This window comes from Ambystoma mexicanum, chromosome 1p (genome assembly GCF_040938575.1).
Source record: "Ambystoma mexicanum isolate Mex_15411 chromosome 1p, UKY_AmexF1_1, whole genome shotgun sequence".
Taxonomy (NCBI): Eukaryota; Metazoa; Chordata; class Amphibia; order Caudata; family Ambystomatidae; genus Ambystoma; species Ambystoma mexicanum.
The window spans coordinates 91,510,531-91,536,446 of record NC_090921.1 but is presented as its reverse complement, the minus strand read 5'-3'; the positions used below and the strand labels follow the sequence as shown (position 1 = coordinate 91,536,446).

At 48.1% G+C, this 25,916-nt stretch overlaps 1 protein-coding gene and 1 long non-coding RNA gene across 2 annotated transcripts in view; both read right to left on the bottom strand.

Moving 5' to 3' along the window:
• Window positions 1–18,387, bottom strand: part of CHRNE (cholinergic receptor nicotinic epsilon subunit) — a 163,388-nt gene extending 145,001 nt beyond the window's left edge. The window contains exon 1 of the mRNA XM_069643923.1: window positions 18,245–18,387. Coding sequence (XP_069500024.1) covers window positions 18,245–18,290 — 46 coding nt within the window. The 5' untranslated portion in view covers window positions 18,291–18,387. The remainder of the gene's footprint in view (window positions 1–18,244) is intronic.
• Window positions 18,388–21,035: 2,648 nt separating this feature from the next.
• On the bottom strand, window positions 21,036–24,552 carry LOC138566515 (uncharacterized). The gene is made up of 5 exons (XR_011301949.1): window positions 24,417–24,552; window positions 24,183–24,290; window positions 23,950–24,078; window positions 23,767–23,833; window positions 21,036–23,645 (listed from the first exon to the last, which is right to left on the bottom strand). It is a non-coding gene; the product is annotated as an uncharacterized lncRNA (long non-coding RNA).
• Between the last annotated feature and the right edge of the window lie 1,364 nt (window positions 24,553–25,916).

Below are 25,916 nucleotides of genomic sequence, written 5' to 3'. Positions count from 1 at the left end.
CTAGGACATTCTACTGAAAAAAGAAGGAACAATGTCATTTAGACTTCTGTGTATAGAGAATCATGCATGCTTGAAATTTAAATGTAAAGCTCTTACCTTGTGTGCCTTACATTAACATCTATATACTGTGAAATGATGTACATCTATGATACTCCATTGAGAAAAATGAACTATCGAAAGCTAAATTCTAATGTGTAAAGAATCATGTATATGTAAAATTCTATTCACGATATGTATGTGTTTATAAGGCACTGTGATAACATTGTATATATCATCCTCAAAACCAGTTACAAGTGAGAAACGCTGCTATGAAATCAGGATCTTAATTCATGAGTTGACATCTTTGTAAACCGTATATGTGTGACAGATGAAATAGCCTGTAAATATCGGCGTTCTCTTTTCAGAATTCGCACGCTGACTATGTTTATAAAACCTAAAAAAAATGTTTTCATTGATTGATTGTTTATTTGTATAGCGCCTATACACAATGTGTTCCAAAGCGCTTCAAGGAGGGAGGGTACATGGGAGAATACAGTTACATTCTTACAGGTCCTTGAATCAAATCCGAATGTGAGAAATAACTATCATATCATAGCAGATAGTACAAGTGCATGGAACAATAAGTGAGAGGCGAAGAAGGAAAAAAGGAGACAATACTAGCAGTAGCATTACTATGCCTGACGACAATTGTTGCAGTGCAAGAGTGACAAGAGGAGGGGCAAGGGGTGGAGGTGAGTGGATGTGGAGAGAAAGGGAAAAGGAGAGGAACAAACAATTGACTATCTTAAGGGGTCAAGCCGGATTAAGATAGTGCTGGGAAGGGGTGGGAGGAGAATACAAGAAGGGAAGAGGGGGAGGACAGACAAGCTGTTACCAAAGGTCAAGAGGCAATGATAAGAGTAAGTGCTAAGATGAAAAAAGGAGAAGGGGGAGGGCAGGATGGCTGACAGACAGCCTCAGGGTGCCAAGAGGGGGGCACGCAGCCGGGCACAAGGGACCGGGGGGGCACACTGTGGGAGCACACAGTGGGACACGGGACCAGTGGGGGCACGCAGTGGGGGCACACAGTGGGACACGGGGACCAAGGGGGCACACAGTGGGACATGGGGACCAGTGGGGACACACAGTGGGACACAGGGAACAGGGGGGGTGCACAGTGGGGGCACACAGTGGGACACAGGGACCAGGGTGGCACTCAGTGGGACACAGAGACCAGGGGGGCACACAGTGGGACATGGGGACCAGTGGGGGCACACAGTGGGACACGGGGAACAGGGGGGTGCACAGTGGGACATGGGGACCAGTGGGGGCACACAGTGTCACACAGTGAGACCAGGGGTCACAGAGTGGGACCAGGGGGGGCACACAGTGGGACATGGGGACCAGTGGGGGCACACAGTGGGACACGGGGAACACAGGGGTACACAGTGGGGGCACACAGTGGGACATGGGGACCAGGGGGGCACACAGTGAGACCAGGGGGGCACACAGTGGGACACGGGGACCAGGGGGCACACAGTGGGACCAGGGGTGCACACAGTGGGACACGGGGACCAGGGGGGCACACAGTGGAGGCACACAGTGGGATACGGGGACCAAGTGGGGCACACATGCAAAATTGAATAGACCACTTTTAGATTTAACATGACATGACATAGTCTGACTCCTTTGCTTCATCTTACTCACATAATCATGATGTGTAAACATGTATTCAGCATAAATAAGGTCGCATAAATGATCTCTAACGGGACTTACTCAATAGCACACTTCAGACATAGATACACTTAAGATATGACCGCACGATGTTACCATTACGCTTTCTGTTGACAAACGCTAAATTAGTCTAATGTAAACCAGTGGCCTCACCACACGAATGTGTGAGTGCGTCAGATTATGTTGTATCTAAGTCAGCCATTTTGATTTTCTAGCTCGGCTCCTCCAGGCCCTCAGAACGCTGCTTAACTTGCTATTACTTGCTGACTTGAGACCTATGTAGAGTTTGATCTTATCTTCACAACATATCGGATGCTTGATCAACACTTTCCCACGTATTAAGGGGCGTTCATACCTCTCTTACCGATTCAAAAACGAAATATCTGAATAAACAGTTATGAACTCATGAGATCATTGGGGAGTGATTATATTCCTAGATTGGCCTTCTAAGTGATGATCTCCTGATGAACTGAGATCCTCAGAGATCCTTATTGCTGTTATATTTATTGCAGATCCCTAACATAGTAATTGAAATGCAACACCTCCAATTAAGTCCTTTGACAATTTAGACAAAGCGGACCAAGACTGAGAGGTAGGCACTTATGCTTACCTCGCATTGCATTTAGATTGAGAATTAACAGAATATTATTTCATACGAATACAATCTTTAATGCCGTTCTACTGTTAGGTGTGCAGACATTTGAGAAATCAAAAGACCTGCATTTTTTACCTGTCCCAAGAGAAGATAAATGAGGACCTAATTACGCATAAAGTCAGCCAGGTGATTGAAAGTTGAACACCATTTAATTTGATACCAATCATTGTTAAAGATTGATAAATGGATGATTTTGATTGTATTTTTTACTTGCTCCTTAGATGACGGATGAAGTTTCAAGATTTATGTTTTCTCTCCAAAACTTGCTCCTGGCGAACGGTTCCACACGAGATGTATTGAGCTCGCTTTGTTTATTAAAAATATAAATATGTATGGACACTCCACAACTTTGATTCGTAATTATTTTCATGTAATAATTGAAATATACTATTGTATTCATTTTTGACTGATTTAATGGTGTGCAGGGGACAGGAGTGTCCACTACTTGAGGACACAATACTCTTTTTTGCGACCTCAGACGATGCCAGCAGACATTTCCAGAAATGTACACAATGTCCTGTGTGTACCTTCCGAGACATAGCAGAACGAGCCAGATGGGACCTCTAGGTTATGACACACTACTGCTGCAAAGGCTTCCACAAATGAATACAATACCCTAGATGGACCTTCTAGAACTTGGCACAATACTCCTGGTGTCACCTCCAGGAAAAGAGACACTACTCCTCTAGAGACTTCCAAAGATTACCACAATCCCCCCAGGTGTGTCCTCAAGAACCTGACATACTATTCCAGATCTACTCCACTATATGAGACACTACCCCAGTAAAGGCTTCCATAAATGGACATGACCCCCATGTGTGCCATCCAGAACCTAAAAGAATACTGCAGATTTCACCTCCAAGATATGGCACTGGTAAATGCTTCCAGAAACTGACGCAATCCGCTTGGTGTGCCGTCGAGAAGCTGGCAGACTACTCCAGGTGTGACCTACAGGAGAGACACCACACTGGTAAAGGCTTCCAGAAACTGGCGCAATCCCCCAGGTGTGCCGTCGAGAAGCTGGCAGATGACTCCAGGTGTCACCTACAGGAGAGACACCACACTGGTAAAGGCTTCCAGAAACTGGCGCAATCCCCCTGGTGTGCCATTGAGAAGCAGGCAGACAAGTCCAAGTGTGACCTACAGGAGAGACATTACACTGGTAAAGGCTTCCAGAAATGGGTGCAATCCCCCTGGTGTGCCATTGAGAAGCTGGCAGACTACTCCAGATGTGACCTACAGGAGAGACACTGCACTGTTAAAGGCTTCCAGAAAATGGCGCAATCCCCCAGGTGTGCCGTCGAGAAGCTGGCAGACGACTCCAGGTGTCACCTACAGGAGAGACACCACACTGGTAAAGGCTTCCAGAAACTGGCGCAATCCCCCTGGTGTGCCATTGAGAAGCAGGCAGACAAGTCCAAGTGTGACCTACAGGAGAGACATTACACTGGTAAAGGATTCCAGAAATGGGTGCAATCCCCCTGGTGTGCCATTGAGAAGCTGGCAGACTACTTCAGATGTGACCTACAGGAGAGACACTGCACTGGTAAAGGCTTCCAGAAACTGGTGCAATCCCCCAGGTGTGCCATCCAGAAGCTGGCAGACGACTCCAGGTGTGATCTACTGGAGAGACACTTAACTGGTAAAGGCTTCCAGAAACTGGTACAATCCCCAGGTGTGCCATTGAGAAGCTGGCAGACGACTCCAGGTGTGACCTACAGGAGACACTCTACACTGGTAATGGCTTCCAGAAACTGCTGCAATGCTCCAGGTGTGCCGTCGAGAAGCTGGTAGACTACTCCAGGTGTGACCTACTGGAGAGACACTGCACTGTTAAAGGCTTCCAGAAACTGGTGCAATCCCCCTTGGTGTGCCTTCGAGAAGCTGGCAGACTACTCCAGGCGTGACCTACTGGAGAGACACTGCACTGGTAAAGGCTTCCAAAAACTGGTACAATCCCCAGGTTTGCCACTGAGAAGCTGGCAGACGACTCCAGGTGTGACCTACAGGAGACACTCTACACTGGTAAAGGCTTCCAGAAACTGCTGCAATACCCCTGGTGTGACATTGAGAAGCTGGCAGACTACTCCAGGTGTGACCTACTGGAGAGACATTGCACTGGTGAAGGCTTCCAGTAACGGGTGCAATCCCCCTGTTGTGCCGTTGAGAAGCTGGCAGACAACTACAGGTGTGACCTATTGGAGAGACACTGCACTGGTAAAGGCTTCCAGAAACTGGTACAATCCCCAGGTGTGCCGTTGAGAAGCTGGCAGACGACTCCAGGTGTGACCTACAGGAGACACTACACTGGTAAAGGCTTCCAGTAATGACACAATCCCCCAGGTGTGCCATCGAGAAGCTGGCAGACTACACTGGGTGTGACCTACTGGAGAGACACTTCACTGGTAAAGGCTTCCAGAAACTGGTGCAATCCCTCAGGTGTGCCATCGAGAAGCTGGCAGACGACTCCAGGTGTGACCTACTGGAGAGACACTGCACTGGTAAAGGCTTCCAGAAACTGGTACAATCCCCAGGTGTCCTGTTGACAAGCTGGCAGACGACTCCAGGTGTGACCTACAGGAGACACTCTACACTGGTGAAGGCTTCCAGCAACAGGTGCAATTCCCCTGGTGTGCCGTCAAGAGGCTGCCAGACAACTCCAGGTGTGACCTACCGGAGATCGCTACACTGGTAAAGGCTTCCAGAAAATGGCCAATCCCCCTGGTGTGCCGTCGAGAAGCTGGCAGACTACTTCAGTTGTGACCTACAGGAGACACTCTACACTGGTGAAGGCTTCCAGCAATGGGTGCAATCCCCCTGGTGTACCGTCGAGAAGCTGGCAGACTAATCCAGGTGTAACCTACAGCAGAGACACTACACTGGTAAAGGCTTGCAGAAATGGCTCAATCCCTCTGGTGTGCCGTTGAGAAGCTGGCAGACTACTCCAGTTGTGACCTACAGGAGACACTCTACATTGGTGAAGGCTTCCAGCAACGGGTGCAATTCCCCTGGTGTGCCGTCGAGAAGCTGGCAGACAACTCCAGGTGTGACCTACCGGAGAGACTCTACACTGGTAAAGGCTTCCAGAAAATGGCCAATCCCCCTGGTGTGCCCTCGAGAAGCTGGCAGACTACTCCAGATGTGACCTACTGGAGAGACACTTAACTGGTAAAGGCTTCCAGAAACTGGTACAATCCCCAGGTGTGCCATTGAGAAGCTGGCAGACGACTCCAGGTGTGACCTACAGGAGACACTCTACACTAGTAATGGCTTCCAGAAACTGCAGCAATGCTCCAGGTGTGCCATCGAGAAGCTGGTAGACTACTCCAGGTGTGACCTACTGGAGAGACACTGCACTGTTAAAGGCTTCCAGAAACTGGTGCAATCCCCCAGGTGTGCCGTCGAGAAGCTGGCAGACTACTCCAGGCGTGACCTACTGGAGAGACACTGCACTGGTAAAGGCTTCCAAAAACGGGTACAATCCCCAGGTGTGCCATTGAGAAGCTGGCAGACGACTCCAGGTGTGACCTACAGGAGACACTCTACACTGGTAAAGGCTTCCAGAAACTGGTGCAATCCCCCAGGTGTGCCGTCGAGAAGCTGGCAGACTACTCCAGGCGTGACCTACTGGAGAGACACTGCACTGGTAAAGGCTTCCAAAAACGGGTACAATCCCCAGGTGTGCCATTGAGAAGCTGGCAGACGACTCCAGGTGTGACCTACAGGAGACACTCTACACTGGTAAAGGCTTCCAGAAACTGCTGCAATACCCCTGGTGTGCCGTCGAGAAGCTGGCAGACTACTCCAGTTGTGACCTACAGGAGACACTCAACACTGGTGAAGGCTTCCAGTAACGGGTGCAATCCCCCTGGTGTGCCGTCGAGAAGCTGGCAGACAACTACAGGTGTGACCTACTGGAGAGACACTGCACGGGTAAAGGCTTCCAGAAACTGGTACATTTCCCAGGTGTGCCGTTGAGAAGCTGGTAGACGACTCCAGGTGTGACCTACAGGAGACACTACACTGGTAAAGGCTTCCAGTAATGACACAATCCCCCTGGTGTGCCGTAGAGAAGCTGGCAGACTACACTGGGTGTAACCTACTGGAGAGACACTTCACTGGTAAAGGCTTCCAGAAACTGGTGCAATCCCTCAGGGGTGCCATCGAGAAGCTGGCAGACGACTCCAGGTGTGACCTACTGGAGAGACACTGCACTGGAAAAGGCTTCCAGAAACTGGTGCAATCCCTTAGGTGTGCCATCGAGAAGCAGGCAGATGACACCAGGTGTGGACTACAGGAGACACTGCACTGTTAAAGGCTTCCAGAAGTGGCTCAATCCCCCTGGTGTGCCGTCGAGAAGCTGGCAGACAACTCCAGGTGTGACCTACCGGAGATCGCTACACTGGTAAAGGCTTCCAGAAAATGTCCAATCCCCCTGGTGTGCTGTCGAGAAGCTGGCAGACTACTCCAGGTGTGACCTACTGGAGACACTGCACTGGTAAAGGCTTCCAGAAACTGGTGCAATCCCCAAGGTGTGCCGTCCAGAAGCTGGCAGACTACTCCAGGTGTGACCTACCGGAGATCGCTACACTGGTAAAGGCTTCCAGAAAATGCCCAATCCCCCTAGTGTGCCGTCGAGAAGCTGGCAGACTACTCCAGGTGTGACCTACTGGAGACACTGCACTGGTAAAGGCTTCCAGAAACTGGTGCAATCCCCAAGGTGTGCCGTCCAGAAGCTGGCAGACTACTCCAGGTGTGACCTACTGGAGAGACACTTCACTCGTAAAGGCTTCCAGAAACTGGTACAATCCCCAGGTGTGCCGTTGAGAAGCTGGCAGATGACTCCAGGTGTGACCTACAGGAGACACTGCGCTGTTAAAGGCTTCCAGAAACTGGTGTAATCCCCCAGGTGTGCTGTCGAGAAGCTGGCAGACTACTCCAGGTGTGACCTACTGGAGACACTGCACTGCTAAAGCCTTCCAGAAACTGGTGCAATCCCTCAGGCGTGCCGTAGAGAAGCTGGCACACTACTCCAGGTGTGACCTACTGGAGAGGCACTGCCCTGGTAAAGGCTTCCAGAAACGGGTGCAATCCCTCATATGTGCCCTCGAGAAGCTGGCAGACTACTCCAGGTGTAATCCTACAGGAGAGACACTGCACTGGTAAAGGCTTACAGAAACTGGTACAATCCCCAGGTGTCCTGTTGAGAAGCTGGCAGACGACTCCAGGTGTGACCTACAGGAGACACTCTACACTGGTAAAGGCTTCCAGAAACTGGGGCAATCCCTCAAGCGTGCCGTCGAGAAGCTGGCACACTAGTCCAGGTGTGACCTACTGGAGAGACACTGCCCTGGTAAAGGCTTCCAGAAACTGGTGCAATCCCTCATGTGTGCCCTCGAGAAGCTGGCAGACTACTCCAGGTGTAATCCTACAGGAGAGACACTGCACTGGTAAAGGCTTCCAGAAACTGGTACAATCCCCAGGTGTCCTGTTGAGAAGCTGGCAGACGACTCCAGGTGTGACCTACAGGAGACACTCTACACTAGTAAAGGCTTCCAGAAACTGCTGCAATCCCCCTGGTGTGCCATCGAGAAGCTGGCAGACTACTCCAGGTGTGACCTACCGGAGATCGCTACACTGGTGAAGGCTTCCAGCAACGGGTGCAATCCCTCTGGTGTGCCATCGAGAAGCTGGCAGACTAGTCCAGGTGTGACCTACAGTAGAGACACTGGACGGGTAAAGGCTTCCAGAAACTGGTACAATCCCCAGGTGTGCCGTTGAGAAGCTGGCAGGCGACTCCAGGTTTGACCTACAGGAGACACTCTACACTGGTGAAGGCTTCCAGCAATGGGTGCAATCCCTCTGGTGTGCCGTCGAGAAGCTGGCAGACTACTCCAGGAGTGACCTACTGGAGAGACACTGCCCTGGTAAAGGCTTCCAGAAACAGGTGCAATCCCTCATGTGTGCCGTCGAGAAGCTGGCAGATGATTCCAGGTGTGACCTACAGAAGACACTCTGCACTGGTGAAGGCTTCCAGCAATGGGTGCAATCCCCCTGGTGTGCCGTCGAGAAGCTGGCAGACAACTCCAGGTGTGACCTACAGGAGACACTCTACACTGGTGAAGGCTTCCAGCAATGGGTGCAATCCCCCTGGTGTGCCGTCGAGAAGCTGGCAGACTACTCCAGGTGTGACCTACTGGAGAGACACTGCCCTGGTGAAGGCTTCCAGCAATGGGTGCAATCCCCCTGGTGTGCCGTCGAGAAGCTGGCAGACTACACCAGGTGTGAACTTCTGGAGGGACACTGCACGGGTAAAGGCTTCCAGAAACTGGTACAATCCCCAGGTGTGCCGTTGAGAAGCTGCAGACGACTCCAGGTGGGACCTACAGGAGAGACACTACAGTGGTAAAGGCTTCCTGAAAATGGCCAATCCCCCTCGTGTGCCGTCGAGAAGCTGGCAGACTACTCCAGATGTGACCTACAGGAGGGACACTACACTGGTTAAGTCTTCCAGAAACTGGTGCAATCCCCCAGGTGTGCCGTCCAGAAGCTGGCAGACGACTCCAGGTGTGACCTACAGGAGACACTACACTGGTAAAGGCTTCCAGTAATGACACAATCCCCCTGGTGTGCCGTCGAGAAGCTGGCAGACTACACCAGGTGTGAACTTCTGGAGGGACACTGCACGGGCAAAGGCTTCCAGAAACTGGTACAATCCCCAGGTGTGCCGTTGAGAAGCTGCAGACGATTACAGGTGGGACCTACAGGAGAGACACTGCAGTGGTAAAGGCTTCCTGAAAATGGCCAATCCCCCTGGTGTGCAGTCGAGAAGCTGGCAGACTACTCCAGGTGTGACCTACAGGAGAGACACTACAGTGGTAAAGGCTTCCTGAAAATGACCAATCCCCCTCGTGTGCCGTCGAGAAGCTGGCAGACTACTCCAGATGTGACCTACAGGAGAGACACTACACTGGTTAAGGCTTCCAGAAACTGGTGCAATCCCCCAGGTGTGCCGTCCAGAAGATGGCAGACGACTCCAGGTGTGACCTACAGGAGACACTACACTGGTAAAGGCTTCCAGTAATGACACAATCCCCCTGGTGTGCCGTCGAGAAGCTGGCAGACTACTCCAGGTGTGAAGTTCTGGAGAGACACTTCAGTGGTAAAGGCTTCAAGAAACTGGTACAATCCCCAGGTGTGCCGTTGAGAAGCTGGCAGACTACTCCAGGTGTGACCTACAGGAGACACCACACTGGTAAAGGCTTCCAGAAACAGTCCAATCCCCCTGGTGTGTCGTCGAGAAGCTGGCAGACTACTCCAGGTGTGACCTAAAGGAGACACCACACTGGTAAAGGCTTCCAGAAACGGATGCAATCCCCCAGGTGTTCCATCAAGAAGCTGGCAGACTACTCCAGGTGTGACCTACAGGAGAGACACTGCACTGGTAAAGGCTTCCAGGAATGGTGAAATCCCCCTGGTGTGCCTTTGAGAAGCTGGCAGACTACTCCAGGTGTGACCTACACGAGACACTCAACACTGGTAAAGGCTTCCAGAAACTGGCACAATCGCCCAGGTGTGCCATCGAGAAGCTGGCAGACTACTCCAGGTGTGACCTACAGGAGAGACACTGCACTGGTAAAGACTTCCAGAAACTGGTGCAATCCCTCAGGTGTGCCATCGAGAAGCTGGCAGACAACTCCAGGTGTGACCTACAAGAGAGGTACTGCACTGGTAAAGGCTCCCAGAAACGGATGCAATCCCCCTGGTGTGTCGTCGAGAAGCTGCAGACGACTCCAGGTGTCACCGACTGGAGAGACTCTACACTGGTAAAGGCTTCCAGAAACTGGTGCAATCCCCCTGGTGTACAGTCGAGAAGCTGGCAGACTACTCCAGGTGTGACCTACAGGAGACACCACACTGGTAAAGGCTTCCAGAAACAGTCCAATCCCCCTGGTGTGTCGTCGAGAAGCTGGCAGACTACTCCAGGTGTGACCTAAAGGAGACACCACACTGGTAAAGGCTTCCAGAAACGGATGCAATCCCCCAGGTGTTCCATCAAGAAGCTGGCAGACTACTCCAGGTGTGACCTATAGGAGAGACACTGCACTGGTAAAGGCTTCCAGGAATGGTGAAATCCCCCTGGTGTGCCTTTGAGAAGCTGGCAGACTACTCCAGGTGTGACCTACACGAGACACTCAACACTGGTAAAGGCTTCCAGAAACTGGCACAATCGCCCAGGTGTGCCATCGAGAAGCTGGCAGACTACTCCAGGTGTGACCTACAGGAGAGACACTGCACTGGTAAAGACTTCCAGAAACTGGTGCAATCCCTCAGGTGTGCCATCGAGAAGCTGGCAGACAACTCCAGGTGTGACCTACAAGAGAGGTACTGCACTGGTAAAGGCTCCCAGAAACGGATGCAATCCCCCTGGTGTGTCGTCGAGAAGCTGCAGACGACTCCAGGTGTCACCGACTGGAGAGACTCTACACTGGTAAAGGCTTCCAGAAACTGGTGCAATCCCCCTGGTGTACAGTCGAGAAGCTGGCAGACTACTCCAGGTGTGACCTACAGGAGACACTACACTGGTAAAGGCTTCCAGAAATGGTGCAATTCCCCTGGTGTACCGTCGAGAAGCTGGCAGACTACTCCAGGTGTGACCTACAGGAGACACTTCACTGGTAAAGGCTTCCAGAAACTGGTACAATCCCTCTGGTGTGCCGTTGAGAAGCTGGCAGACGACTCCAGGTGTGACCTACAGGAGAGACACTACAGTGGTAAAGGCTTCCTGAAAATGCCAATCCCCCTGGTGTGCCGTGAAGAAGCTGGCAGACTACTCCAGGTGTGACCTACAGGAGGGACACTAAACTGGTTAAGGCATCCAGAAACTGGTGCAATCCCCCAGGTGTGCCGTCCAGAAGCTGGCAGACGACTCCAGGTGTGACCTACAGGAGACACTACACTGGTAAAGGCTTCCAGTAATCACACAATCCCCCAGGTGTGCCATCGAGAACCTGGCAGATGACTCCAGGTGTGACCTACAGGAGAGACACTGCACTGCTAAAGGCTTCCAGAAACTGGTGCAATGCTCCAGGTGTGCCGTTGAGAAGCTGGCAGACTACTCCAGGTGTGACCTACAGTAGACACCACACTGGTAAAGGCTTCCCGAAACTGGCCAATCCCCCTGGTGTGCCATCCAGAAGCTGGCAGACTACTCCACGTGTGACCTACAGGAGAGACACTGCACTGTTAAATACTTCCAGAAACGGTTGAAATCCCCCAGGTGTTCCATCAAGAAGCTGGCAGACTACTCCAGGTGTGACCTACAGGAGAGACACTGCACTGGTAAAGGCTTCCAGGAATGGTGAAATCCCCCTGGTGTGCCTTTGAGAAGCTGGCAGACTACTCCAGGTGTGACCTACAGGAGACACCACACTGGTAAAGGCTTCCAGAAACTGGCCAATCCCCCTGGTGTGCCATCCAGAAGCTGGTAGACTGCTCCAGGTGTGACCTACAGGAGAGACACTGCACTGGTAAAGACTTCCAGAAACTGGTGCAATCCCCCAGGTGTGCCGTTGAGAAGCTGGCAGACGACTCCAGGTGTGACCTACTGGAGAGACACTGCACTGGTAAATGCTTCCAGAAAATGGTGCAATGCTCCAGGTGTGCCGTCGAGAAGCTGGCAGACTACTCCAGGTGCGACCTACAGGAGACACTACACTGGTAAAGGCTTCCAGAAATGGTTCAATTCCCCTGGTGTAACGTCGAGAAGCTGGCAGACTACTCCAGGTGCGACCTACAGGAGACACTACACTGGTAAAGGCTTCCAGAAATGGTGCAATTCCCCTGGTGTACCGTCGAGAAGCTGACAGACTACTCCAGTCGTGACTTACAGGAGACACTACACTGGTAAAGGCTTCCAGAAATGGTGCAATTCCCCTAGTGTACCGTCGAGAAGCTGGCAGACTACTCCAGGTGTGACCTAAAGGAGACACCACACTGGTAAAGGCTTCCAGAAACTGGCCACTCCCCCTGGTGTGCCATCCAGAAGCTGGCAGACTACTCCACGTGTGACCTACAGGAAAGACACTGAACTGTTAAATACTTCCAGAAACGGTTGCAATCCCCCAGGTGTTCCATCAAGAAGCTGGCAGACTACTCCAGGGTGACCTACAGGAGAGACACTGCATTGGTAAAGGCTTCCAGGAATGGTGAAATCCCCCTGGTGTGCTGTTGAGAAGCTGGCAGACTACTCCAGGTGTGACCTACAGGAGACACCAAATTGGTAAAGGCTTCCAGAAACTGGCCCAATCCCCCAGGTGTGCCATCGAGAAGCTGGCAGACTGCTCCAGGTGTGACCTACAGGAGAGACACTGCACTGGTAAAGACTTCCAGAAACTGGTGCAATCCCCCAGGTGTGCCGTTGAGAAGCTGGCAGACGACTCCAGGTGTGACCTACTGGAGAGACACTGCACTGGTAAATGCTTCCAGAAACTGGTGCAATGCTCCAGGTGTGCCCTCGATAAGCTGGCAGACTACTCCAGGTGTGACCTACAGGAGACACTACACTGGTGAAGGCTTCCAGAAATGGTGCAATTCCCCTGGTGTACCGTCGAGAAGCTGGAAGACTACTCCAGGTGTGACCTACCGGAGACACTACACTGGTAAAGGCTTCCAGAAACTGGTGCAATCCCCCAGGTGTGCCGTTGAGAAGCTGGCAGACTACTCCAGGTGTGACCTACCGGAGAGACACTGCACTGGTAAAGGCTTCCAGAAACGTGTGCAATCCCCCTGGTGTGCCGTCGAGAAGCTGGCAGACAACTCCACGTGTGACCTACAGGAGACACTACACTGGTAAAGGCTTCCAGAAACTGGTACAATCCCCAGGTGTGCCGTCGAGAATCTGGCAGACGACTCCAGGTGTGACCTACAGGAGAGACACTCTACAATGGTAAAGGCTTCCAGAAACTGGTGTGCCTTCCAGACCCTGGCCGTATACTGCAGTTGCGCCCTCTAGGATTTGACACGCTACTTCAGGCCTAACTTCCAGAATTTGACACCATTTTCGAGATTTAGTTTTTGGAAGTGGGCCAGTACTTCAAGTCGACCAACATACCTAGGACACATATTTCAGAACTTCAGGCAACATGTCCCCTAAACTGGACACCTTAATGCAGGTGTTGGCTCCACATCTTGACACACAACTAAATGTGCAGCTGCAAGATTCAGACACAATAGCCCAGCTATACATTACATGACTTGCATTATGTGGGCAGAAAGTAATTCAGACATGGCTTGCAGAACCAGACACAAGCACTCCACATGTGGCCTCTCCAGGAATCGCCCCTCCATGGGTCTACTTGTTGCACCCCTCTCTCTATAAGCCACATGTCCCCCTTGTCTCTCCCCAGAGGAGAACCTTGCTCAAGTCTGGAATCTAGAAAACATTTCTAGAAGAGATGCAATAAGACAGGGGAAACACAACACCAGAGGGCCTGCAGCCCCCACAATGACACAGCATGTCCTATGACAAAGATAGAGAACGAATCGAGTCCGCGCCATCCAGAAACGCTGCCAGGACACAGCATTTGAAGTATAGCAGCCCTGCTGAGAAGTGCTTCTGCGGTCTTAAAGTCTAGCAACCCTAAGGAATACTGCCAGTATGATCCCATTCCACGTATAGCAGCCCTGCTGAGAAGTGTCTGTACTGTCCCAAGCAAAGGATAGCAGCCCTGTAAAGTGCCAGTACAGTCCCTTTTACAGTATGGCAGCCTTGCAGAGAACAGCTATTACTAATTAAAAGTAAGCTACCTTGTTGAGAGCCAGTGTGCTCTCCCAAAGTACAATAGCCCTGCTGAGAAGTATCAGTACTGTTCCATCCAAAGTATAGCAGCCCTTCTGGGAAGTGCTTCTACAGTGCCAAAGTATAGCAGCCCAATGAAATCTGCCAGTACTACCCCATGCCATGTATAGCAGCCCTGCTGAGAAGTGTCTGTACTGCCTCATGCGAAGTATAGCAGCCCTGATGAGAAGCATCTATACTGTCACCTCCAAAGTATAGTAGCCCTGATGAGAAGCATCTATACTGTCACTTCCAAGTATCGTAGCCCTGATGAGAAGCATCTATACTGTCACATCCAAAGTATAGTAGCTCTGATGAGCAGCATCTATACTGTCACCTCCAAAGTATAGTAGCCCTGATGAGAAGTGCTTCTACAGTGCTAAAGTATAGGTGCCCAATGAAATCTGCCAGTACTACCCCATGCCATGTATAGCAGCCCCGCTGAGAAGTGTCTGTACTGCTTCATGCGAAGTATAGCAGCCCTGATGAGAAGCATCTATACTGTCACATCCAAAGTATAGTAGCTCTGATGAGCAGCATCTATACTGTCACATCCAAAGTATGGTAGCCCTGATGAGAAGCACCTATACTATCACATCCAAAGTATAGTAGCTCTGATGAGAAGCATCTATACTGTCACATGCAAAGTATAGTAGCCCTGACGAGAAGCATCTATACTGTTGCATCCAAAGTATAGTAGCACTGATGAGAAGCATCTATACTGTCACATCCAAAGTATCGTAGCCCTGACGAGAAGCATCTATACTGTCACATCCAAAGTATAGTAGCTCTGACGAGCAGCATCTATACTGTCACATCCAAAGTATAGTAGCCCTAATGAGAAGCATCTATACTGTCACATCCAAAGTATAGTAGCTCTGACGAGAAGCATCTATACTGTCGCATGCAAAGTATAGTTGCCCTGACGAGAAGCATCTATACTGTCGCATCCAAAGTATAGTTGCCCTGACGAGAAGCATCTATACTGTCGCATCCAAAGTATAGTAGGACTGATGAGAAGCATCTATACTGTCACATCCAAAGTATCATAGCCCTGACGAGAAGCATCTATACTGTCACATCCAAAGTATAGTAGCTCTGATGACCAGCATCTATACTGTCACATCCAAAGTATAGTAGCCCTGATGAGAAGCAACTATACTGTCACATCCAAAGTATAGTAGCTCTGATGAGAAGCAGCTATACTGTCGCATCCAAAGTATAGTAGCCCTGACGAGAAGCATCTATACTGTCGCATCCAAAGTATAGTAGCACTGATGAGAAGCATCTATACTGTCACATCCAAAGTATAGTAGCACTGATGAGAAGCATCTATACTGTCACATCCAAAGTATCATAGCCCTGACGAGAAGCATCTATACTGTCACATCCAAAGTATAGTAGCTCTGATGACCAGCATCTATACTGTCACATCCAAAGTATAGTAGCCCTGATGAGAAGCATCTATACTGTCACATCCAAAGTATAGTAGCTCTGATGAGAAGCATCTATACTGTCGCATGCAAAGTATAGTTGCCCTGACGAGAAGCATCTATACTGTCGCATCCAAAGTATAGTAGCACTGATGAGAAGCATCTATACTGTCACATCCAAAGTATAGTAGCTCTAATGAGAAGCATCTATACTGTCGCATCCAAAGTATAGCAGCCCTGACGAGAAGCATCTATACTGCGCATGCAAAGTATAGTAGCCCAGACGAGAAGCATCTATACTGTCGCATCCAAAGTATAGTAGCACTGATGAGAAGCATCTATACATCTCACATCCAAAGTATAGTAGCCCTGATGAGAAGCATCTATACTGTCACATCCAAAGTATAGTAGCTCTGATGAGACGCATCTATACTGTCACATCCAAAGTATAGTAGCCCTGACGAGAAGCATCTATACTGTCAAATCCAATGTATAGTAGACCTGACGAGAAGCATCTATACTGTTGCATCCAAAGTATAGTAGCCCTGATGAGAAGCATCTATACTGTCACATCCAAAGTATAGTAGCCCTGATGAGAAGCATCTATACTGTCACATCCAAAGTATAGTAGCTCTGATGAGAAGCATCTATATTGTCGCATCCAATGTATAGTAGTCCTGGCGAGAAGCATCTATACTGTCACATCCAATGTTTAGTAGACCTGACGAGAAGCATCTATACTGTCGCATCCAAAGTATAGTAGCCCTGATGAGAGGCATCTATACTGTCACATCCAATGTTTAGTAGACCTGATGAGAACTGAGGTACTGTAACATCCCACGAGGTACTGTAACATCCCACGAATAGCAGCTGTGCTGGGAAGTGCTTGTCCTTTCCCAAAACAGGTCAGGCCTGCCGAGAACAGCCCCTACTGCTCCATTGTAAGTATTGCAGCCCTGTTGACATGTTCAGTACTGTCACATTCAGAATATGGTAGCCCTGCCAAGAAATGTTGGTGCTGCACCACTCAACGTATGGCAGCCCTGCTGAGAAGTGTAGTGATGCCTTATTTCCAGTATAGCAGCCCTGCTGAGAAGTGTAGTGATGCCTTATTTACAGTACAGCAGCCCTGTTGAGAAGTGTAGTGATGCCTTATTTACAGTATAGCAGCCCTGCTGAGAAGTGTAGTGATGCCTTATTTCCAGTATAGCAGCCCTGTTGAGAAGTGTAGTGATGCCTTATTTACAGTACAGCAGCCCTGTTGAGAAGTGTAGTGATGCCTTATTTACAGTATAGCAGCCCTGCTGAGAAGTGTAGTGATGCCTTATTTCCAGTATAGCAGCCCTGTTGAGAAGTGTAGTGATGCCTTATTTACAGTATAGCAGCCCTGCTGAGAAGTGTAGTGATGCCTTATTTACAGTACAGCAGCCCTGTTGAGAAGTGTAGTGATGCCTTATTTACAGTACAGCAGCCCTGCCTAGAAGTGTAGTGATGCCTTATTTCGTAGTGATGCCTTATTTACAGTATAGCAGCCCTGCTGAGAAGTGTAGTGATGCCTTATTTCCAGTATAGCAGCCCTGCTGAGAAGTGTAGTGATGCCTTATTTACAGTACAGCAGCCCTGTTGAGAAGTGTAGTGATGCCTTATTTACAGTATAGCAGCCTTGCTGAGAAGTGTAGTGATGCCTTATTTCCAGTATAGCAGCCCTGTTGAGAAGTGTAGTGATGCCTTATTTACAGTATAGTAGCCCTGCTGAGAAGTGTAGTGATGCCTTATTTCGTAGTGATGCCTTATTTACAGTATAGTAGCCCTGCTGAGAAGTGTAGTGATGCCTTATTTCCAGTACAGCAGCCCTGCTGAGAAGTGTAGTGATGCCTTATTTCCAGTATAGCAGCCCTGTTGAGAAGTGTAGTGATGCCTTATTTACAGTACAGCAGCCCTGCTGAGAAGTGTAGTGATGCCTTATTTACAGTACATCAGCCCTGTTGAGAAGTGTAGTGATGCCTTATTTACAGTACAGCAGCCCTGTTGAGAAGTGTAGTGATGCCTTATTTACAGTATAGTAGCCCTGCTGAGAAGTGTAGTGATGCCTTATTTCGTAGTGATGCCTTATTTACAGTATAGTAGCCCTGCTGAGAAGTGTAGTGATGCCTTATTTCGTAGTGATGCCTTATTTCCAGTATAGCAGCCCTGTTGAAATGTTCCTGTACTGTCACATTCAAAGTATAGTAGCACCACTGAGGTATGTGGGCACTGTCCCTTCCCACGTATAGCAGCCCTGCTGAGGATTGCCTGTACAGTCCCAGAGTACGACAGCCCTGCTAAGAACAGGCAGCACTGCCCCATTTCACGTATTGCCTGCCGACCTGCTGATGCATTGAAAGTACAGCAGCCAAGCCTAGAATTGCTGGCGCTGTCCCATTCAAAGTTTGCCTTCCCTGCTGAGAAGTGACAGTGTCTTATGTCTTATTTACAGTATAGCAGCCCTGCCTAGAATTGCTGGTGCTGTCCCATTCAAAGTATGGCACCTCTGCCGAGCAGAGTGTGAAGTTCCCCCAATAGCGTGGGAGACCTGGGGTGCTAGTAAACGAGGTCTGTACTCACCCCCGAAGGCTGCACACAGCAGGGCGAGGAGCAGGGGGAGTTCCATGCTGTCAGAGGCCGCTGGGTTCCCTCACCCGGGCCCGGATTCGCCGCTTCTCTCGGTCGTGGGATGAGGCTCCGAGGCTATTTCCAGGCGAATGGCGTTAGTTCCGAATCCAGAGGGGGCTGGCCGGTCACCAGATACCTACCCTCAGTCCCTTCCCCCACCCAGACCCTTACTCCCATTCCAGCACCCACCCCCCTCCCGGCAGCTGTCCCTCGGCTCTTCCTCAAGTGGCACTCCGCTCGACCTGCTGCTGAGAGGCCGATAGTTTCTTAAGACAGTGCCGTGGTGGGGGCCTTCACTCTGCAGGGGGCTAGAGGGCGTTGGGCTGGAGCTCTGGCGCGCCACCGCAGAGCTATCCATGCTCCCACGATGGCAGGTGTGCGAGACACCCACTCTGTCCATTTTACCCTGTGCATTCTGGTACTTGTAGTCCTGATGTTCCTTTTATGGATACAAAACTATGAGTACTATAATATTACAAACCAGAACTAGGAGAGCTGCACACACCCAACATTTGATAACTCCAGTCCTGTGGCACAGCGCGGGAGTGAAGTCAGAGGACCCCAAGGGTCCTGGGGCGGCTGACACTCCTGGGGTTTCTTAAGTGGGGTAAAGTTGGGTATCGGGGTGATTGAGGTTGCCTTATCCCTGATATGATTGTTATTGTGTATGTTTCACTTCAGTGAGAGTTTCTCTCGCTATGCGCATGGGCGTAATTTTAGGGGTGTTCAGGGGTGTGTCCCCCCCACAACTTTCATGGCACACCATTTTGTCCCCATTCATTTGGCCTGGGCACCTTTTCCTCAGATGTCATGCCCCCCCCACCCCCCAACATTTTCGGCAAAGTTACTCCACTGCTTATGCCTTTGGCCATAATTTGCTGAATTACATTACAGGTGCACAGTCGATTGGCTGGTGGTAGCGTGCAGTGAGCGGCATGCTTGGTTCATGGTGTATGCAGGCGTGAGTGTGCAAGTGAGTGTGGGAGAGCATATGTAAAGCACGCGCTGCAGAAAGTCGGGCGGCTGTCCCATAGCATAGCGCCATGCACCCGCACACCTAGAAGCCCAGCGACGGTTCCAGGGCCTCAACTATTTCAGTTGAAATGTGCCTCCACCCCCCGCCCTCGATTTGACGAGCCGCCGTGCCACGTTTTACACCATTTGAAAGATACCTATTTATTTATTTATTTATTTATTTATTACATTTATTACTCGCCCAGACCCTAGGGTATCACTGTGAGGACCTAACCTCTAACCCAGGCGATAAACATATGATCTCTAGCCTGTACACATTTCTCACAGACGAGCCCCGCCCTCTAAACCCCCCTATCAACTCAGGTGGGAACACACACCGGGTGCGCCCCTCGAGGACGAACACTTGGCATCTCTGTGGTCCGATATCCCGTGGCTGACACAGACTCTCCAAATCAGAGAATTTTGGTTTAAAGCAATGTTTACGTGGCACTACCCACCCACAAGACTACACAAGATATCGCGGTCTTTATCAGAGAAGTGCTGGAGGGGATACAGGGACTGGCTACACATTTTGCAATCATGCCCAAAAATACAATTGTACTGGGAAGAAGCGGAGGGCCACATGCAAAGGATATTTAACCTCTCCTATAAAAGATCCCTAGTGGAAACCCTGGTGGGCCTGGCCGGGCCGGACGCCATACAGTAGCCGAAATACCGTTGGAAGGCCTATACGATTCTTAGGCTAGCAGCCCTATTAGTGATAGCCAGGAAATGGAAGTCCGCAGACCCTGCACAAACATTGTACTGGATACAGAAACGTTGGGAATTTGTCTCAATGGAATGGGTAACGTACGCAATCCAATGGGATTGCAGATTTATGACGGAATGGACAACCATACTGATTTTCTCCATGGTGATTACGTCGAACAGCTGTGCCCATACAGATTACGGTTTGTTCTGGATATCCTGAACATGCTATGGTTTCTCAATCTACAACATCTCATGCACTGGGGGGGAGAGGAGATGGTGGGGGTGGCATGGGACTGTTTTGCCCTGTTCTGTTGTATTGAAACTCAATAAACAAACATTTTTTTAAATAAAGAAATGGGCCTCCAGGCCCTATGTTAGCAGTCTTATCATGAAGCGAAATACTTGTTTCATTCAGGGCAATGAATCTACAATTTGCAACACCCACGTTACAGGCTGCATTTGCTGGTGCTCTCAGGCCATCCACTCTCCATGGCCTTGCAGTATCCAGCAGCATTCTTATCACATGGCTGCTTTTTTTTTTTACTACGGTTTGATTACATTAGCAACTTGCTAACACATAGAGCTTAGTAGCCTTTCAGTGGACATTTAGTGTTTTCGCTCCCTAGTGGCTGTCTTTCTTTGTTCTGTGCAAAGTCCAATAAACATGTCCCTTGATAATCTGCAGCTACTCACCCTCTCCCTCCATTCTTTTAGCTCTCTGTTATAATCCATCCAGCTGTAACGATTTATTGGATGGCCACTCTCAACTCTGGGAGTTCCTTCCCTCCCTAACCAAGGTGTCACACAGTAAAACGCTTAACAGATTCAGACTTGGTCAGTTATCCATCTTGTCTCATACCACTCAGCTTCCACACCCTGTGTCACCAATAATCCAGGAACCAGGCCGCTGTATAGAAGTTGAAATATATATGTATTAAAGGTGCACACTTAATAATAGCACCTCACAATAACTTCAGCACATATGTAATTTACTTATTCTCCTTCCCTAGCAGATATTTCTGAATAACATTTCAATTTCAATGAACACAAGTTTATTTTTAATGAGAGTGCATATGGCATATGAACACTTATTAAAGCTTGAAAACACGCAGTCATTTAAAACCAACACCTTTGCACTTTTCTCCCGGCGCCCCCCACAGGCATCAGTTATATGTGACACCGCTCGGTTCTAAGGCAAGATTTTAGGGACTGGGAATATATTGGGAATTTTGTTTGGCTTTTAAATTTTAAAGGCAGGGTTTTGGAAATGAAATTAATGGGAACATTAGTTTGAGAACACACACATTCAAATGATAGGCAGGGTTTTTGGGATTCATGTTTTGGACACCCCTTTTCTGTAAAGAAGGTAGGGGTTACAGGAAAATAGGGTCATCCAATTACTTTATCGGCTATAGTGACTATAACAGACTGGGGATGAGATTTGTTAATTTCAAATTTTAACAAGAATCACACCATGATCTTATCTACAGGGGAATTAATTGAATTAATTTTAATCAAATGGCTAAGAGTCCCCCGCCCATAATTTAATGGGAAGGATTAAGGCAGGTAGTTTCCTCCAAACAATGGATAGCTTTGGGATATATCTATCTACATGGGAGATCTCTATTCTTAGCTCAGGAGGCCAGCCAGAATGTAGGACCCTCTTTTGGTAAAAGAGAGGCAGTTCACACCGCAGGCCTCTATTCACAGCAAGGTCCCAACAGTCACAGGCCTCTATGAGATAGGGCTCCCAGTTTCCCAAGAACCAGTCTCCTATCCTTTGTCCTTCTTTCTCTCTGTGTTTATGTCCCCTTCTGCCTCTCCATCCCCTCGGTCCAGTCTTTTTCTCATAGGGTAATGCTATTATATAGCATTGGTGACACACCCACATTATGAATATTGCCACGCATTGGATTGGACATTCATTTTTTCCTCCACCTCTCTAGTCCGGCCTCTACCAGCAGATAGAGCAAGGGTTTTAGGCGGTCCAGATTATGGATAATGAGGGGAGGGGAGGAGAGGAATGCATCTTTTTAAAATTACATTTTCAGTTGTATTTTTCTTTGTCGGAAAGTCACAACATGACAACTTTCTTCAGTTTACAGATAACCACCATAATATATATATTTCAGATTCAGCGATTTATGCCGGGTCTGGGGACACTATTTTGACTGCGGCATGACCTTCCTGGAGTGAGCTATTGTTTTTCACAGTTTATTCATACCCCAATCTATCAGCTCACCAAATTTTAGATTTCTCTGATTTATAGGAGTGTCACAATCCCATCTTTCTTATTAACTTATTCTCTACACATCACATACATTTGATATTTACATAGGACTGACAGGAATTATGTGATCTTTAATATGAGTCCTGGATGAGCTCAATGGGACACACAATTCTCTTTTTATTAAGGAACATGGGTCCAGTGTTATTGAAATGGCAATGCATTAATATGAGCCGCACTTGAATTTCTATTTCTCAAAACCCAGGAAGTTTCATTTTCTCCAAAGTCACATGACCTGAACATATGCTTATCCATGTTGGCTGTTTATGTAAAAGTCTTTGAAGTTCCATTGGTATTCTCTGTTTGAAGATGTGAGGCAGTTTATTGGGGCCATGACAGACCTGAAAGGTCAGGCCTGTCTTTCTTTATGTGACTGTTATACAATTTTGATCTGAAACCAGTGTATTCTTTTAGCATTTTGCTAAAACAGACCTGCATCCCTGGTAGGCACCAGCCAAAGGTCTCTCAGGTCAGAGAGCCAGCTACACAGCTCAGCAGTTCAATGGGAGAAGCTGCAAAACAAGCTACATGTATAGTTCTGAAAGAAAAGGCATTTTAAATTGCAAAAAGGTGTTTTACATGTAACAGTTTACATGTAATCTGGGATTTCTGTCCATGAGTAATGTATTTCTTTAGTCTAACAGCTGAAAAGTCATAACTACCCCTTCTGTATAGTCCATAGTGGGAAAACGGGGGGAACACAAACTGCCTCCTGCTCCTGCTGTGTGTGCAACAAAACACCCATTATTCAGTCTTTAGAAACCATGTCAGGAAACGCCCGCCACATTGCGGGTACACAAAACACCTTCTTTTACCAAAACAACCTAGCCTTTTTAACATACAAGAAAGGCAAACACTTATGTGGATCGTAGGAACCTACAGGTTGCATACATTTTTATTGTCTTGTCTTCCTTTAGTTACCATTCATCAGAGGATAACAAAGTAACTCATTCTTTGAGGCACCATTTCACAAAACACAACATTTATGACATGTAACATCTAAGTCAGGACATGTACTTATATACATACAAATTGTAAAAATATATCACAGCATATATTGGATAAAGTGCTTTTCAATCCCTCAAAGTTCTGACAGCTTTCAGAATTGGTATTTTTTTGGGGTTTTCTCTTAACCTCTCTCCTCTCAGGGTAACTAATGGGCAGTGGATGAGGCTGCTAGGTAATCGTGTCAACGCGGTGGGTTTCGGCCCTACTGGCATAAGATAGACCGCATCCATCCATGGTCTTCTCCTTTAATAATGCCGGCCCTTCATCAGGACAGGGAGTTAATTGTCTAGAGGGCTTCTGTGGTCTTTTGCCCGTGTGATACTTCTCTTCTTTCTAAAGTTAAAAATAAATAAAGACTATTTAGAGCTAGGCCCAGGGATATTGGTTTTCACAAGATGCTCATACAGATAGAGAACTGACATTTAGGTTTTAAAAAAGTGCGCACTACACTCACCTTTTTTTGGTGAGGGATGCAGGGACAGAGGGTGAGTCAATTGTTGATTCTAGTTGACTGCAATAGCCTATGTGATACAATAAACACAGGGCATGTGTTTAGCCTCAAAATTGCTAAAAAAAAGACAACTAATCATTGTGGCGTACATTCACACCAATCATCAAATCTACATGTTGGGCATACCTCTTTTGGAAGGCTGAGAGATATTATTTTCTCTGTTTTCAGTAGCGCGAGCTAGCGTGATTGATCAGCCTCAGGCGCTTGTCATATCTCCATACTTAAGGGAGCTCCTTATCCAACCTGTATAAAAAACTGAGTGAAGGAGCATCAAATCAGGGCATATTTTTAGCCTCAAAATTTTGCTGATCATTTTGGCATATATTTACAACATTCAGAAAGTTCAATTTCGGGCATACCTCTTTTGGAAGGTTGAGAAATGTTATTTTCTGTAACATGGTTTGGCGTGATTAATAAACCTCAGGAGTTTGTCATATCTCCTTAGTTGGGGGGACTCCTTGTCCAACCTATACAAATACAGGATGGGGGAGCATATTAAAAACACTAAATTCGATATTATTTTCTATTCACATTACGTGTACGGGAGCTAAAAACAAATCAGGTGTTCTCCCAACATAGCTTCGTGTACTTACTCAAGAAATTGCACTGTTCGATTGTGCCCAAAAACGCTCGAGAAACTTGCTGCTTTCTCTGTATGCTCTGCCTTTGTTTTTGCGCAACCCGAAATCAAGCGAGTTGCTCGGGGATAGATTTGTTTATCTTTGCCTATGTGTTACGTGCACGTGACCACCGGTCATGTGCTCTTTGGGAAATTATACTCCGTGTGCATCATGGGAAATTAAGTTTTTTAACCTACAGTTACACACTCAGCGTGACTGGGGAGGTGTATTCATGCCCAAATTGTGTCTTATTTCTTTTTTTCTTTTCCTTTTATCTTTTTTATTTCGAGATCCACCGATCCCATTATTTACTATATCATGCTCTAAAAAGATAGAAACATAGCTCTCAACCATGTGTGTCGCAAAGGCGGGTGAAATCACCTGATTTTGTTTTTGGCGGGTGAGACGCCCATTGGAATGAATGGGCATGCAGGAGGCTTGGCGGGTGAGTCAGTCCTTTACAAGGCGGGTGACACCCGCCAAAAGCATGTGAGTTGAGAGCTATGTAGAAAGCAGACCTTACGCTCTCATTTGTTTGTAAATCAGTCGGTTGACCGACCTGTGCCGCATGATTACAAAGGCATTCCTCAGCAGATACAGACACTGTGCAGAAGTGTAATGTATTCAACTACATGGAGGATACGGCACTGTTCAATCAGGCCGCTTATTTGGCATATCACGTTTACAGTGTAAAAAATGATCAGTGTCTCACACATCACAGCTTGTTTAGCATATCACATTTGGAGTGTCGTAAAACAAATTCAATAAATGATACATCACCTATGGCTGAACATGATAACAGACATATCATTTAGATAGCATTAGTGTAAGCCATTTACATATTCAATAGGCATGAGGAAGCCATATAATATTTACTGAAGCTTATGTAAATGATCTGTCATTTGGTTGGGGCACAGAGCCGTCCTGTGCAGAAAGGCCGGTTGTCTTGAGAAAATCCTTTTTGGGAGCGGCCTCAACAGGTTCCGCTCGTGTGCACAAAAAAGGACAGTACCTCGCAGAGGTCTAGTTGTCAATACCACATTATGTATGGTGAGTGTCACGAAGAGCATCCAGTCCCCCAACTTGACCTGTATTGTTTTTTATTTCATGAAAAACACTGTTGGCGTCATGCATCTCTATTTCTAGATATATCTTCATTTAATTCACACTCTGTGTATGAAACCCATTAGCCTGTGCTTTTCGGAGGCATCTTAGTGTACAAATGCTTTTGTTGATATACCATACCCAGAGGTTGGGTGCCCAGACTTATTAAGGCTTGGTGGAACATATTTCTCCAGTAACCGTTATAGTTTCAACGGCGTCCTTATCTTCCCAAATTCATATATTTTGGGTGGATGCTTCTTGTCAAAACTCAGACAAAGAGATTCCATTCAATACTTATATTCTAGCAATTTTTCACTGTGTCTAACTTCTGGACCCATCGTTGTTCGAGACGTCTCAGGGCTAGGTCTC